The following is a 16,645-nucleotide window of genomic DNA, read 5'->3' on the forward strand; positions in this document are numbered from 1 at the left end:
CCTGCCTGCCTGCTGTGTTGCAGCGTGGTGTCTGCCTGCCTGCCTGCTAGGTGTTACAACATGGTGTCTGCCTGCCTGCCTGCTGAGTGTTGCACATGGTGACTGCCTGCCTGCCTGCCTGCTAGGTGTTGCACGCGTGGTGTCTGCCTGCCTGCCTGCTAAGTGTTGCAGCATGTGTGTCTGCCTGCCTGCCTGCTGGGTGTTACGGCGCGGTGAGCCTGCCTGCCTGCCTGCTGGGTGTTACACTGGTGGCTGCCTGCCTGCCTGCCTGCTGGGTGTTGCAGCATGGTGACTGCCTGCCTGCCTGCTGGGTGTTGCACTGGTGTCTGCCTGCCTGCCTGCTAGGTGTTACAGCTGGTGGCCTGCCTGCCTGCCTGCTGGGTGTTGCAGCGTGGTGCTGCCTGCCTGCCTGCCTGCTGGGTGTTGCAGCTGGTGACTGCCTGCCTGCCTGCCTGCTGGTGTTGCAGCTGGTGACTGCCTGCCTGCCTGCCTGCTGGGTGTTACAGCTGGTGGCTGCCTGCCTGCCTGCCTGCTGGGTGTTACAGCATGGTGTCTGCCTGCCTGCCTGCTGGGTGTTGCAGCTGGTGGCTGCCTGCCTGCCTGCCTGCTGGGTGTTGCAGCGGTGCTGCCTGCCTGCCTGGCTGGGTGTTACGCATGGTGACGCCTGCCTGCCTGCCTGCTGGGTGTTGCAACGCGGTGACTGCCTGCCTGCCTGCCTGCTGGGTGTTGCAGCATGGTGTCTGCCTGCCTGCCTGCCTGCTGGGTGTTACAGCGGGACTGCCTGCCTGCCTGCCTGCTAGGTGTTGCAGCTGGTGACTGCCTGCCTGCCTGCTAGGTGTTGCACCATGGTGGCTGCCTGCCTGCCTGCCGCTGGGTGTTGCACGCGGTGTCTGCCTGCCTGCCTGCTGGGGTGTTGCAGCGCGGTGGCTGCCTGCCTGCCTGCCTGCTGGGTGTTACAGCATGGTGGGCTGCCTGCCTGCCTGCCTGCTAGGTGTTGCCCGGTGTCTGCCTGCCTGCCTGCCTGCTAGGTGTTGCAACATGGTGTGCTGCCTGCCTGCCTGCTAGGTGTTACAGCATGGTGACTGCCTGCCTGCCTGCTGGGTGTTGCAACGTGGTGTCTGCCTGCCTGCCTGCTGGGTGTTGCCGTGGTGTCTGCCTGCCTGCCTGCTGGGTGTTGCAGCATGGTGACTGCCTGCCTGCCTGCCTGCTGGGTGTTACAGCGTGGTGTCCTGCCTGCCTGCCTGCTGGGTGTTACAACTGGTGTCTGCCTGCCTGCCTGCCTGCTAGGTGTTACAGCGTGGTGTCCTGCCTGCCTGCCTGCTAGGTGTTACAGCATGGTGACTGCCTGCCTGCCTGCCTGCTGGTGTTGCAGGCCTGGTGTCCTGCCTGCCTGCCTGCCTGCTGGTGTTGCATGGTGCTGCCTGCCTGCCTGCCTGCTAGGGTGTTACACCGGTGACTGCCTCCTGCCTGCCTGCTAGGTGTTACAGCTGGTGGCTGCCTGCCTGCCTGCCTGCTGGGTGTTGCAGCGGTGTCTGCCTGCCTGCCTGCCTGCTAGGTGTTGCAACGTGGTGGCCTGCCTGCCTGCCTGCTAGGTGTTGCAGCTGGTGACTGCCTGCCTGCCTGCCTGCTGGGTGTTGCGCTGGTGTCTGCCTGCCTGCCTGCCTGCTAAGTGTTGCCATGGTGTCTGCCTGCCTGCCTGCTGGGTGTTACAGCGCGGTGGCTGCCTGCCTGCCTGCTGGGTGTTGCGCATGGTGTCTGCCTGCCTGCCTGCCTGCTAGGTGTTGCACCGGTGACTGCCTGCCTGCCTGCCTGCTGGGTGTTACAGCCGTGGTGGCTGCCTGCCTGCCTGCCTGCTAGGTGTTGCACGCTGGTGTCTGCCTGCCTGCCTGCTGGGTGTTGCGGCGTGGTGTCTGCCTGCCTGCCTGCTAGGTGTTACAGCGTGGTGTCTGCCTGCCTGCCTGCTGGTGTTGCACGCCGGTGTGCTGCCTGCCTGCCTGCTAGGTGTTGCAGCGTGGTGGCTGCCTGCCTGCCTGCTTGGGTGTTACAGCGTGGTGACTGCCTGCCTGCCTGCTAGGTGTTACAACACGGTGCTGCCTGCCTGCCTGCCTGCTAGGTGTTACGCTGGTGTCTGCCTGCCTGCCTGCCTGCTGGGTGTTGCAGCGTGGTGACTGCCTGCCTGCCTGCCTGCTGGGTGTTGCAGCTGGTGTTCCTGCCTGCCTGCCTGCTGGGTGTTGCACGGTGTCTGCCTGCCTGCCTGCTGGGTGTTGCAACGCGGTGTCTGCCTGCCTGCCTGCCTGCTGGGTGTTACGGCGTGGTGACTGCCTGCCTGCCTGCTGGGTGTTGCAACATGGTGGCTGCCTGCCTGCCTGCTAGGTGTTACAGCTGGTGCTGCCTGCCTGCCTGCTAGGTGTTACAGCTGGTGTCTGCCTGCCTGCCTGCTGGGTGTTGCGCCGTGGTGTCTGCCTGCCTGCCTGCCTGCTGGGTGTTGCAGCGCGGTGCTGCCTGCCTGCCTGCCTGCTAGGTGTTGCAGCATGGTGACTGCCTGCCTACCTCCTGCTGGGTGTTGCAGCGTGGTGTCTGCCTGCCTCCTCTGTGTTGCAGCTGGTGGCTGCCTGCCTGCCTGCCTGCTGGTGTTACAGCCTGGTGTCTGCCTGCCTGCCTGCTGGGTGTTGCAACGTGGTGTGCCTGCCTGCCTGCCTGCTAGGTGTTGCGGCGTGGTGTCCTGCCTGCCTACCTGCTAGGTGTTGCAGCGCGGTGACTGCCTGCCTGCCTGCTAGGGTGTTACAACATGGTGGCTGCCTGCCTGCCTGCCTGCTGGGTGTTACAGCATGGTGGCTGCCTGCCTGCCTGCTAGAGTGTTACAGCGTGGTGTCTGCCTGCCTGCCTGCTAGGTGTTACAGCTGGTGTCCTGCCTGCCTCCTGCTAGGTGTTGCGCCTGGTGGCTGCCTGCCTGCCTGCCTGCTGGGTGTTGCAACGTGGTGTCTTGCCTGCCTGCCTGCTGGGTGTTGCAGCATGGTGGCTGCCTGCCTGCCTGCTGGGTGTTGCAGCATGGTGTCTGCCTGCCTGCCTGCCTGCTAGAGTGTTACAGCTGGTGTCTGCCTGCCTGCCTGCTGGGTGTTGCAGCGTGGTGCTGCCTGCCTGCCTGCCTGCTGGGTGTTGCACTGGTGAGCCTGCCTGCCTGCCTGCTGGGTGTTACAACTGGTGTGCCTGCCTGCCTGCCTGCTAGGTGTTACGGCTGGTGTCTGCCTGCCTGCCTGCTAAGTGTTACAGCATGGTGGCTGCCTGCCTGCCTGCCTGCTAGGTGTTACAGCGTGGTGACTGCCTGCCTGCCTGCTAGGTGTTGCAGCATGGTGACTGCCTGCCTGCCTACCTGCTGGTGTTACAAGCTGGTGTCTGCCTGCCTGCCTGCCTGCTGTGTTGCGCCGGGTGCCTGCCTGCCTGCCTGCTGGGTGTTACAGGTGTCTGCCTGCCTGCCTCCGCTGGGTGTTGCAGCGTGATGGCTGCCTGCCTGCCTGCTAGGTGTTACAGCGTGGTGCTGCCTCCTGCCTGCCTGCTGGGTGTTGCAGCATGGTGACTGCCTGCCTGCCTGCCTGCTGGTGTTGCAACTGGTGGCTGCCTGCCTGCCTGCCTGCTAGTGTTACAGCTGGTGTCTGCCTGCCTGCCTGCCTGCTAGGTGTTACAACCGGTGGGCTGCCTGCCTGCCTGCCTGCTGGTGTTACAGCTGGTGGCTGCCTGCCTGCCTGCCTGCTGGGTGTTACAACGGGTGTCTGCCTGCCTACCTGCCTGCTAGGTGTTACAGCGGTGTCTGCCTGCCTGCCTGCTGGGTGTTACCCATGGTGTCTGCCTGCCTACCTGCTAGGTGTTGCACGTGTGCTGCCTGCCTGCCTGCCTGCTGGTGTTACAGCATGGTGCTGCCTGCCTGCCTCCTGCTGGGTGTTGCAGCGGGTGTTGCCTGCCTGCCTGCCTGCTAGGTGTTACAGCTGGTGGCTGCCTGCCTGCCTGCCTGCTGGGTGTTACTTGGTGTCTGCCTGCCTGCCTGCTAGGGTGTTGCAGCATGGTGTGCTGCCTGCCTGCCTGCTAGGTGTTGCGGCGGGTGACTGCCTGCCTGCCTCCTGCTAGGTGTTGCAGCTGGTGGCTGCCTGCCTGCCTGCCTGCTGGGTGTTACTGCGTGGTGACTGCCTGCCTGCCTGCTAGGTGTTACAGCTGGTGGGTGCCTGCCTGCCTGCCTGCTGGGTGTTGCACGTGGTGGCTGCCTGCCTGCCTGCCTGCTGGGTGTTGCAGCGGTGTCTGCCTCCTGCCTGCTAGGTGTTACAACATGATGTCTGCCTACCTGCCTGCCTGCTAGGTGTTACAGCGTGGTGTCTGCCTGCCTACCTGCTAGGTGTTGCACGCTGGTGTCTGCCTGCCTGCCTGCTAGGTGTTGCAGCATGGTGACTGCCCTGCCTGCCTCTAGGTGTTGCACGTGGTGTCCTGCCTGCCTGCCTGCTGGGTGTTACAGCGGGTGCTGCCTGCCTACCTGCTGGTGTTGCAGCATGGTGTGCTGCCTGCCTGCCTGCTGGGTGTTGCGCTGGTGACTGCCTGCCTGCCTGCCTCTGGTGTTGCCTGGTGGCTGCCTGCCTGCCTGCCTGCTGGTGTTACACGTGGTGTCTGCCTACCTGCCTGCCTGCTAGGTGTTACAGCTGGTGACTGCCTGCCTGCCTGCCTGCTGGGTGTTGCAGCTGGTGTTTGCCTGCCTGCCTGCCTGCTGGGTGTTACAACGCGGTGATTCCTGCCTGCCTGCCTGCTGTGTTGCAGCGTGTGACTGCCTGCCTGCCTCCGCTGGGTGTTGCAGCGTGGTGGCTGCCTGCCTGCCTGCTAGGGTGTTACAACATGGTGACTGCCTGCCTGCCTGCCTGCTGGGTGTTGCAGCATGGTGACTGCCTGCCTACCTGCTAGGTGTTACAGCTGGTGTCTGCCTGCCTGCCTGCTCGGTGTTGCAGCCTGGTGCTGCCTCCTGCCTGCTAGGTGTTACAGCGTGGTGTCTGCCTGCCTGCCTGCTGGGTGTTACGGCTGGTGGCTGCCTGCCTGCCTGCTCGGTGTTGCACGGTGGCCTGCCTGCCTGCCTGCTGGGGTGTTACGGCGTGGTGGCTGCCTGCCTGCCTGCCTGCTCGGTGTTGCAGCATGGTGGCTGCCTGCCTGCCTACCTGCTAGGTGTTACACCTGGTGTCTGCCTGCCTGCCTGCTGGGTGTTGCAGCGGTGTCTGCCTGCCTGCCTGCTGGGTGTTGCAGCGTGGTGACTGCCTGCCTGCCTGCTGGGTGTTGCAGCGTGGTGACTGCCTGCCTGCCTGCTAGGTGTTACAGCGTGGTGACTACCTGCCTGCCTCTAAGTGTTGCAGCTGGTGTGCTGCCTGCCTGCCTGCTGGGTGTTACACGCATGGTGGCTGCCTGCCTGCCTGCTGGGTGTTACAACCATGGTGTCTGCCTGCCTGCCTGCCTGCTAGGTGTTACGACACGGTGTCTGCCTGCCTGCCTGCTAGGGTGTTACAACGCGGTGTCTGCCTGCCTGCCTGCTAGGTGTTACAGCATGGTGGCTGCCTGCCTGCCTGCCTGCTAGGTGTTGCACCGTGGTGCTGCCTGCCTGCCTGCTAGGTGTTACAACGTGGTGTCTGCCTGCCTGCCTGCTGGGTGTTGCAACGTGCTGCCTGCCTGCCTGCTGGGTGTTACAGCATGGTGACTGCCTGCCTGCCTGCCTGCTAAGTGTTGCAGCGTGGTGTCTGCCTGCCTGCCTGCTAGGTGTTACAGCATGGTGTCTGCCTGCCTGCCTGCTGGGTGTTACAGCGTGGTGGCTGCCTACCTGCCTGCGGTGTTGCGGCGTGGTGTTCTGCCTGCCTGCCTGCTAGGTGTTACACCTGGGTGCCTGCCTGCCTGCCTGCTGGGTGTTGCACCTGGTGGCTGCCTGCCTGCCTGCTCGGTGTTACACATGGTGTCTCCTGCCTGCCTGCTGGGTGTTGCGCGCGGTGTCTGCCTGCCTGCCTGCTGGGTGTTGCAGCGCGGTGTCCTGCCTGCCTGCCTGCTGGGTGTTGCAGCTGGTGATTCCTGCCTGCCTGCCTGCTAGGTGTTACCGCATGGTGTCTGCCTGCCTGCCTGCTGGGTGTTGCACGCGGTGCTGCCTGCCTGCCTCCGCTAGGTGTTACAGCTGGTGGCTGCCTGCCTGCCTGCCTGCTGGGTGTTACGACGTGGTGTCTGCCTGCCTGCCTGCTGGGGTGTTACAGCTGGTGGCTGCCTGCCTGCCTGCCTGCTGGGTGTTGCAGCATGGTGTTCTGCCTCCTGCCTGCTGGGTGTTACAGCATGATGTGCTGCCTACCTGCCTGCTGGGTGTTACACCATGGTGACTGCCTGCCTGCCTGCTAGGGTGTTACACCGTGGTGTCTCACCTACCTGCCTGCTCGGTATTACACGTGACTGCCTACCTACCTGCTGGGTATTACAGCTGGTGACTGCCTACCTGCCTACCCTAGGTATTGCAGCATGGTGACTGCCTGCCTGCCTACCTGCTGGGTGTTACACCGTGGTGACCACCTACCTACCTGCTAGGTGTTACAGCTGGTGACTGCCTACCTGCCTGCGTATTGCAGCGCGGTGACTACCTACCTACCTGCTCGGTGTTACAGCGCGGTGACTGCCTACCTGCCTGCTGGGTGTTACAACGCGGTGACCTGCCTGCCTACCTGCTAAGTGTTACAGCGTGGTGTCTCCTACCTGCCTGCCTGGGTATTACAACGTGGTGACTGCTGCCTACCTACCTGCTAGGTGTTACAACGTGGTGGCTGCCTGCCTGCCTGCTGTGTTACAGCGCGGTGCGCCTGCCTGCCTGCCTGCTGAGTGTTACAACATGGTGACTGCCTGCCTACCTGCCTGCTGGGTATTACAGCATGGTGGCTACCTGCCTGCCTACCTGCTGGGTGTTACAGGCGTGGTGATACCTGCCTGCCTGCTGGGTGTTACAACATGGTGACTACCTGCCTGCCTGCCTGCTGGGTGTTACAGCGCTGGTGACTCCTGCCTACCTGCTAGGTGTTACGACATGGTGGCTGCCTGCCTGCCTGCCTGCTAGGTATTACAGCGATGCCTGCCTGCCTGCCTACCTGCTAGGTGTTACAACATGGTGACTACCTACCTGCCTGCCTGCTACGTGTTACACCATGAGTGGCTACCTACCTACCTACCTGCTAGGTGTTGCAGCGTGATGCTGCCTGCCTACCTACCTGCTAGGTATTACAACATGGTGACTGCCTGCTACCTACCTGCTAGGTGTTACAACGTGATGACTACCTACCTACCTGCTAGTATTACAGCGTGATGTCTCCTACCTACCTACCTGCTAAGTGTTACAGCGTGATGGCTGCCTACCTACCTGCTGGGGTATTACAGCGTGGTGACTGCCTACCTACCTACCTGCTGAAGTGTTACAACGTGATGACTGCCTACCTACCTGCTAGGTGTTACAACATGGTGACTGCCTGCCTACCTGCTAAGTATTACAACATGGTGACTACCTACCTACCTGCTAGGTGTTACAACTGGTGCCTACCTACCTACCTGCTAAGTATTACACCGTGGTGACTGCCTGCCTGCCTGCTAGTATTACACCCGTGATGACTACCTACCTGCCTGCTCGGTATTACACCACGGTGACTGCCTACCTGCCTGCTAAGTGTTACAACATGGTGACTACCTACCTGCCTGCTGGATATTACAGGCATGATGACTACCTACCTACCTGCTAGGTGTTACAACATGGTGACTGCCTACCTACCTGCTAGTATTACACCACGATGACTACCTACCTACCTGCTGGGTGTTACAACATGATGACCCTCGCCTACCTACCTGCTAAGTGTTACAACATGTGCCTGCCTACCTACCTGCTGAGTGTTACAACGTGATGCTGCCTCCTACCTGCTGGGTATTACAACGTGGTGACTGCCTACCTGCCTACCTGCTAAGTGTTACAACATGGTGACTGCCTGCCTACCTGCTAAGTATTACAACATGATGTCCTGCCTACCTACCTGCTAGGGTATTACAGCATGATGGCTGCCACCTGCCTACCTGCTAGGTATTACACCATGATGACTGCCTACCTGCCTGCCTGCTAGGTGTTACAACGTGGTGACTGCCTACCTGCCTACCTGCTGGGTATTACAACATGATGACTGCCTGCCTACCTGCTAAGGTATTACAACATGGTGACTACCTGCCTACCTGCTAAGTATTACAACGTGATGACTGCCTACCTACCTGCTAAGTATTACAACATGATGACTGCCTACCTGCCTGCTAAGTATTACAACGTGATGACCTACCTACCTACCTGCTAGGTGTTACAACATGATGACTACCTACCTGCCTGCTAGGTATTACAACACGATGACTGCCTACCTACCTGCCTGCTAGGTATTACAACCTGATGACTGCCTGCCTACCTACCTGCTAGGTATTACAACATGATGACTCACCTGCTCACCTGCCTGCTAGTATTACAACATGGTGACTGCCTACCTACCTGCTAAGTATTACAACGCGATGTCCTACCTGCCTACCTGCTAATGTTACGACATGATGACTCTCCTGCCGCCTGCTAAGGTATTACAACATGATGACTACCTGCCTGCCTACCTGCTGGTATTACAACATGATGACTCCTGCCTACCTGCCTGCTAAGTATTACAACATGGTGACCTGCCTACCTACCTGCTAAGTATTACAACATGATGACCCCCTACCTACCTGCTAGGTATTACAACATGATGACACCTGCCTACCTACCTGCTAAGTATTACAACATGATGACTACCTACCTACCTACCTGCTAAGTATTACAACATGATGACTCACCTACCTGCCTGCTAAGTATTACAACATGATGACTACCTACCTACCTACGCTAAGTATTACAACACGGTGACTACCTACCTACCTGCTAAGTGTTACAACATGATGACTACCTACCTACCTGCTAGAGTATTACAACATGATGACTGCCTGCCTACCTGCCTGCAAGTATTACAACATGATGACTACCTACCTGCCTGCTAAGTATTACAACATGATGACTCGCCTACCTACCTGCTAGGTATTACAACATGTTGACTACCTACCTACCTGCTAAGTATTACAACATGGTGACTACCTACCTACCTACCTGCTAGGTATTACAACATGATGACTACCTGCCTGCCTACCTGCTAAGTATTACAACATGGTGACTACCTACCTACCTACCTGCTAAGTATTACAACATGATGACTGCCTACCTACCTGCTAAGTATTACAACATGATGACTACCTACCTACCTGCTAAGTATTCACAACATGATGACTACCTCCTACCTACCTGCTAGGTATTACAACATGGTGACTCCGCCTACCTACCTGCTAAGTATTACAACATGATGACTACCTCACCTACCTGCTAAGTATTACAACATGATGCCACCTACCTACCTACCTGCTAAGTATTACACCATGATGACTACCTACCTACCTGCTAAGTATTACAACATGATGACCTCCTCCTACCTACCTGCTAAAGTGTTACAACATGATGACTACCTACCTACCTGCTAAGTATTACAACATGATGACTACCTACCTACCTGCTAAGTATTACAACACGGTGACTGCCTGCCTACCTGCTAAGTATTACAACGTGATGACCACCTACCTACCTGCTAAGTATTACAACATGATGACTACCTACCTACCTGCTAAGTATTACAACATGATGACTACCTACCTACCTACCTGCTAAGTATTACAACATGATGACTACCCACCTACCTGCTAAGTATTACAACATGATGACTCCTACCTACCTACCTGCTAAGTATTACAACATGATGCCCTACCCACCTACCTGCTAAGTATTACAACATGATGACTACCTACCTACCTACCTGCTAAGTATTACAACATGATGACACCTACCTACCTGCTAAGTATTACAACATGATGACTACCTCCACCTACCTGCTAGGTATTACAACATGATGACTACCTACCTACCTGCTAAGTATTACAACATGATGACTACCTGCCTGCTAACTTACCGACTACCTACCTGCTAAGTATTACAACACGATGACTACCTACCTACCTGCTAAGTATTACAACATGATGACTACCTACCTACCTGCTAAGTATTACAACATGATGACTACCTACCTACCTGCTAAGTATTACAACATGATGACTACCTACCTACCTACCTGCTAAGTATTACAACATGATGACTACCTACCTACCTACCTGCTAAGTATTACAACATGATGACTACCTACCTACCTACCTGCTAAGTATTACAACATGATGACTACCTACCTACCTACCTGCTAAGTATTACAACATGATGACTACCTACCTACCTACCTGCTAAGTATTACAACATGATGACTACCTACCTACCTACCTGCTAAGTATTACAACATGATGACTACCTACCTACCTACCTGCTAAGTATTACAACATGATGACTACCTACCTACCTACCTGCTAAGTATTACACCATGATGACTACCTACCTACCTACCTGCTAGGTATTACAACATGATGACTACCTATCTACCTGCTAAGTATTACAACATGATGACTACCTATCTACCTGCTAAGTATTACAACATGATGACTACCTACCTACTTGCTAAGTATTACAACATGATGACTACCTACCTACCTGCTAAGTATTACAACGTGATGACTACCTACCTACCTACTAAGTATTACACCATGATGACTACCTACCTACCTGCTAAGTATTACAACATGATGACTACCTACCTACCTGCTAAGTATTACAACATGATGACTACCTACCTACCCGCTAAGTATTACAACATGATGACTACCTGCCACCTGCTAAGTATTACAACATGATGACTACCTACCTCCACCTGCTAAGTATTACAACATGATGACTCACCTACCTGCTAAGTATTACAACATGATGACTACCTACCTACCTGCTAAGTATTACAACATGATGACTACCTACCCCTACCTGCTAAGTATTACAACATGATGACTACCTACCTACCTGCTAAGTATTACAACATGATGACTACCTACCTACCTGCTAAGTATTACAACATGATGACCACCTACCTACCTGCTAAGTATTACAACATGATGACCACCTACCTACCTGCTAAGTATTACAACATGATGACTACCTACCTACCTGCTAAGTATTACAACATGATGACTACCTACCTACCTGCTAAGTATTACAACATGATGACTACCTACCTACCTACCTGCTAAGTATTACAACATGGTGACTACCTACCTACCTACCTGCTAGTATTACAACATGATGACTACCTACCTACCTACCTGCTAAGTATTACAACATGATGACTACCTACCTACCTACCTGCTAAGAATTACAACATGATGACTACCTACCTACCTACCTGCTAAGGATTACAACATGATGACTACCTACCTACCTACCTGCTAAGTATTACAACATGATGACTACCACCTACCTACCTGCTAAGTATTACAACATGATGACTACCTACCTACCTGCTAAGTATTACAACATGATGACTACCTACCTACCTACCTGCTAAGTATTACAACATGATGACTACCTACCTACCTACCTGCTAAGTATTACAACATGACTACCTACCTACCTACCTAACTGCTAAGTATTACACCATGATGACTACCTACCTACTTGCTAAGTATTACACCATGATGACTACCTACCTACCTGCTAAGTATTACACCATGATGACTACCTACCTACTTGCTAAGTATTACACCATGATGACTACCTACCTACTTGCTAAGTATTACACCATGATGACTACCTACCTACTTGCTAAGTATTACACCATGATGACTACCTACCTACTTGCTAAGTATTACAACATGATGACTACCTACCTACTTGCTAAGTATTACAACATGACGACAACCTACCTACCTACCTGCTAAGTATTACAACATGATGACTACCTACCTACCTACCTGCTAAGTATTACAACATGATGACTACCTACCTACCTACCTGCTAAGTATTACAACATGATGACTACCTACCTACCTACCTGCTAAGTATTACAACATGATGACTACCTACCTACCTGCTAAGTATTACAACATGATGACTACCTACCTACCTACCTGCTAAGTATTACAACATGACTACCTACCTACCTACCTACTTGCTAAGTATTACACCATGATGACTACCTACCTACTTGCTAAGTATTACACCATGATGACTACCTACCTACTTGCTAAGTATTACAACATGATGACTACCTACCTGCTAAGTATTACAACATGATGACTACCTACCTGCTAAGTATTACAACATGATGACAACCTACCTACCTACTTGCTAAGTATTACAACATGATGACTACCTACCTGCTAAGTATTACAACAAACTACTCTCCACTCTACCATTTTATTTAACTAGGCAAGTCAGTTAACAATACATTCTTATTTAAAATGACGGCCTACACCGGCCAAACCCGGACGACACTGGGCCAATTGTGCGCCGCCCTATGGGACAGCCATAACGTTGACTAACTGCACCTACTGTGGCTCCAGACGTCCTAACTCCTCCAGACTGACACTAAGAGGGACTTTACTGAAGGACCAGGACTCAGAGTCCACCAGCTGAGTGATGTGACCCAGTAGCTTCATCTCATAGTCAAAATCCAACAGCCTCCAGTAGCCTGGAATACACAAGAGGGGAACATGTGAAAATAGCACAGGACAAACAAACACATCCTCATACATGTGGATACACCAAGGCCAGCATGTTATTTCCTAAATAGACACAAACCACATACAGTAGATCACACATCTAAATGGAAAGTGTGAGAAAATAAACATTTGGAAGATTTGAGAATCATTCTTACCGTTGACCTCACAGGCATGAATAGTCTGTAGTTGGGCCTCCAGTTCCTCCACACTTGCTTGGATTCTTTCAAGCAGGTCTCCCATAGTGTACTGCCAAAATAAACGTTTTATCAAGCAGGTCTCCCATAGTGTACTGCCAAAAGGAAAGGTTTTATCAAGCAGGTCTCCCATAGTGTACTGCCAAAAGGAAAGGTTTTATCAAGCAGGTCTCCCATAGTGTACTGCCAAAAGGAAAGGTTTATCAAGCAGGTCTCCCATAGTGTACTGCCAAAATGAAAGGTTTTATCAAGCAGGTCTCCCCTAGTGTACTGCCAAAAGGAAACGTTTTATCAAGCAGGTCTCCCATAGTGTACTGCCAAAAGGAAAGGTTTTATCAAGCAGGTCTCCCATAGTGTACTGCCAAAAGGAAAGGCTTTATCAAGCAGGTCTCCCATAGTGTACTGCCAAAAGGAAAGGTTTTATCAAGCAGGTCTCCCATAGTGTACTGCCAAAAGGAAAGGTTTTATCAAGCAGGTCTCCCATAGTGTACTGCCAAAAGGAAAGGCTTTATCAAGCAGGTCTCCCATAGTGTACTGCCAAAAGGAAAGGTTTTATCAAGCAGGTCTCCCATAGTGTACTGCCAAAAGGAAAGGCTTTATCAAGCAGGTCTCCCATAGTGTACTGCCAAAAGGAAAGGTTTTATCAAGCAGGTCTCCCATAGTGTACTGCCAAAAGGAAAGGTTTTATCAAGCAGGTCTCCCATAGTGTACTGCCAAAAGGAAAGGTTTTATCAAGCAGGTCTCCCATAGTGTACTGCCAAAAGGAAAGGTTTTATCAAGCAGGTCTCCCATAGTGTACTGCCAAAAGGAAAGGTTTTATCAAGCAGGTCTCCCATAGTGTACTGCCAAAAGGAAACGTTTTATCAAGCAGGTCTCCCATAGTGTACTGCCAAAAGGAAAGGCTTTATCAAGCAGGTCTCCCATAGTGTACTGCCAAAAGGAAAGGTTTTATCAAGCAGGTCTCCCATAGTGTACTGCCAAAAGGAAACGTTTTATCAAGCAGGTCTCCCATAGTGTACTGCCAAAAGGAAAGGCTTTATCAAGCAGGTCTCCCATAGTGTACTGCCAAAAGGAAAGGTTTTATCAAGCAGGTCTCCCATAGTGTACTGCCAAAAGGAAAGGTTTTATCAAGCAGGTCTCCCATAGTGTACTGCCAAAAGGAAAGGTTTTATCAAGCAGGTCTCCCATAGTGTACTGCCAAAAGGAAAGGTTTTAAAAACAGAGAACTTTGACATGAACAAGAATCCATAGGTTTATTTAGTCACTGTACAATAGAGGCGATGTTCTAGTGTGTTCTAGCCTGTCACATGTCTTCTCTTAGCGGGACCAACTTTACTGATAGTTGCTTTACCGAGGAAAAAAGTTGTACTTACTATGAATGTGACAGTCTTACCTTAAAATGAATGGACTAACTGTAAGTCTCTCTGGATAAAAGCGTCTGCTAAAATGGCATATAATTTAATACAGTTAGTAAGTACCTTCCCGTCCGTGACGTCCTCCTGCCCACTGATAACTGGGCCCTCGTACGGATTCTCCATCAGAAGTTTCTTCAGCTTCTTTAGTTTGGGATGACGTTTCCTCAACTCCCAGTAACTGTTAGAAAAGCCCCAAATCTGTTAGGAAAAGGGTCATTTCTTAGTCCTGTATACATTTCAGCATATTACTTCACACTACAACATTCTGTAGGTACTGGAGAGCATTATTGGTGTGTAACATTTGGGGAAAGTCGTACAGTATTGAGAACATTGAATGATGTAGGTCAGGTATTCCCAAACTGGGGTAACGCGCAATGCCGTCGGGGGGTACGCCAAAATAAAAGAAAAATCCTTCACATTTTCAAACAGTACATTTATATTTTCTAAACGGGGCTATACATTTGGGTGAGGTTTTTTTCTCGCCCGAGTAGCCTGGTTTCACTGGCTAAAATATAACTAACTATCTAGTGTTCAGCGAAATAACAACACAATGTCAAACACAGGTAGCCTAGTCAAATAATTAACTTCCAATCACATTAACCGGTACTCTCTCGCGCAAAACCGTCACTCTTGCGCAGACATTTAGAAACATGACAATTTGAAAAATAAGCCACGGGAGTTTTTTGAGTGAGAATAAAGACGATTTTCGAGTAGTAAGACATGTATAAAAGCAACAGATACCATTAATATGAAGGGGCTAGAAGAGTCTTATATGGTGAGCTACCGAGTGGCTAGGACAGGCAAGCCCCATACTATTGTGGAGGACTTAATTCTTCCTGCTGCCGCGGATATGGCTGGGACAATGCTTGGGGAAAAAGCCCCAATAACTATACAGAAAATGCCTTCATCAAACAACTCTGTTTCATGAGAAAATCAGTGACATGGCAGATGTTTTGAATCAATTACTGCTTCTCATACAAGCCAGTGAATTCTATACGTTACAGCTGGATGAGTCAACAGACATGGCGGGCCGGCACAGCTCCTGGTATATGTCTGTTACGTTTATGGGGGGTCAATTAAGGAAGACATCCTCTTCTGCAAACCACTGGAAACCAGGACATCAGGAGAGGATATTTTTAAAGTACTGGACAGCTTTGTGACATCAAATGGACTTCGGTGGTCAAGATGTGTTGGTATCTGTACTGATGGTACAAAAGCCATGACAGGGAGACATAGTGGAGTGGTAACGTGTGTGCAAGCAGTTGCTCCTGACACCACATGGGTACACTGCAGCATCCACCAAGAGGCTCTTGCTGCCAAGGGAATGCCTGACAGCTTGAAAGACGTTTTGGACACTGCAGTGAAAATGGTTAACTTTGTTAAAGCAAGGCCCCTGAACTCTTGTGTATTTTCTGCATTATGCAATGATATGGGCAGCGACCATGTAACACTTTTACAACATACAGACTGCACTGGTTATCAAGGGGCAAAGTATTGACACGTTTCTTTGATTTGAGAGACGAGCTTAAAGTTCTTTACTGACCAAAATGTTCACTTGTCTGACCGCTTGCATGATGACGAGTTTCTCACACGACTGGTGATGTTTTTTCCTCACCTGAATGATCTGAATGTAGGATTACAGGGACTCTCCGCAACTATATTCAATGTGCGGGACAAAATTGAGGCTATGATTAAGAAGTTGGAACAAGGACAACACACAGGTCTTTCCATCATTGTATGATTTTTTTGTGTGCAAATTAACTCAAGTTTACGGACAATGTCAAATGTGCGAGCTGGCTGCGCAATTACACAGGTACTTTCCTGAAACGGACGACACAAACAACTGGATTCATTATCCCTTTCATGCCCTGCCTCCAGTCCACTTACCGATATCTGAACAAGAGAGCCTCATAGAAATTGCAACAAGCGGTTCTGTGAATAAATTGTATTTAATTGGAAGCCACTGCCAGATTTCTGGATTGGGCTGCACTCAGAGTATCCTGCCTTGACAAATCGCGCTGTTAAGACACTGATGCCATTTGCAACCACATACCTATGTGAGAGTGGATTCTTGGCCCTCGCTAGCATGAAAACTAAATACAGCACAGACCGTGTGTGGAAAATGATTTAAGACAGACTCTCTCCAACACAACCCAACACCGCAGAGTTATGTGCATCCTTTCAAGCACACCCTTCTCATTAACCTGTGGTGAGTTATTCACAATTTTCAATGAACAAATAAGGTTTTATATGTAAGATGGCTAA

The 16,645-nt window shown here is 52.1% G+C and overlaps 1 protein-coding gene across 1 annotated transcript in view; it reads right to left on the reverse strand.

Moving 5' to 3' along the window:
- LOC106595460 (sister chromatid cohesion protein DCC1-like) overlaps nt 1-16,645 on the reverse strand; it is a 34,494-nt gene that overhangs the window by 14,486 nt on the left and 3,363 nt on the right. Inside the window, exons 3-5 of the mRNA XM_045696679.1 lie at nt 14,444-14,578; nt 12,927-13,017; nt 12,602-12,740 (exon numbers count right to left, since the gene is read on the reverse strand). Of these exons, the coding sequence (XP_045552635.1) occupies nt 12,602-12,740; nt 12,927-13,017; nt 14,444-14,578 (365 nt within the window). The remainder of the gene's footprint in view (nt 1-12,601; nt 12,741-12,926; nt 13,018-14,443; nt 14,579-16,645) is intronic.

The sequence above is a fragment of the Salmo salar genome, chromosome ssa02 (assembly GCF_905237065.1).
Source record: "Salmo salar chromosome ssa02, Ssal_v3.1, whole genome shotgun sequence".
NCBI lineage: Eukaryota > Metazoa > Chordata > Actinopteri > Salmoniformes > Salmonidae > Salmo > Salmo salar.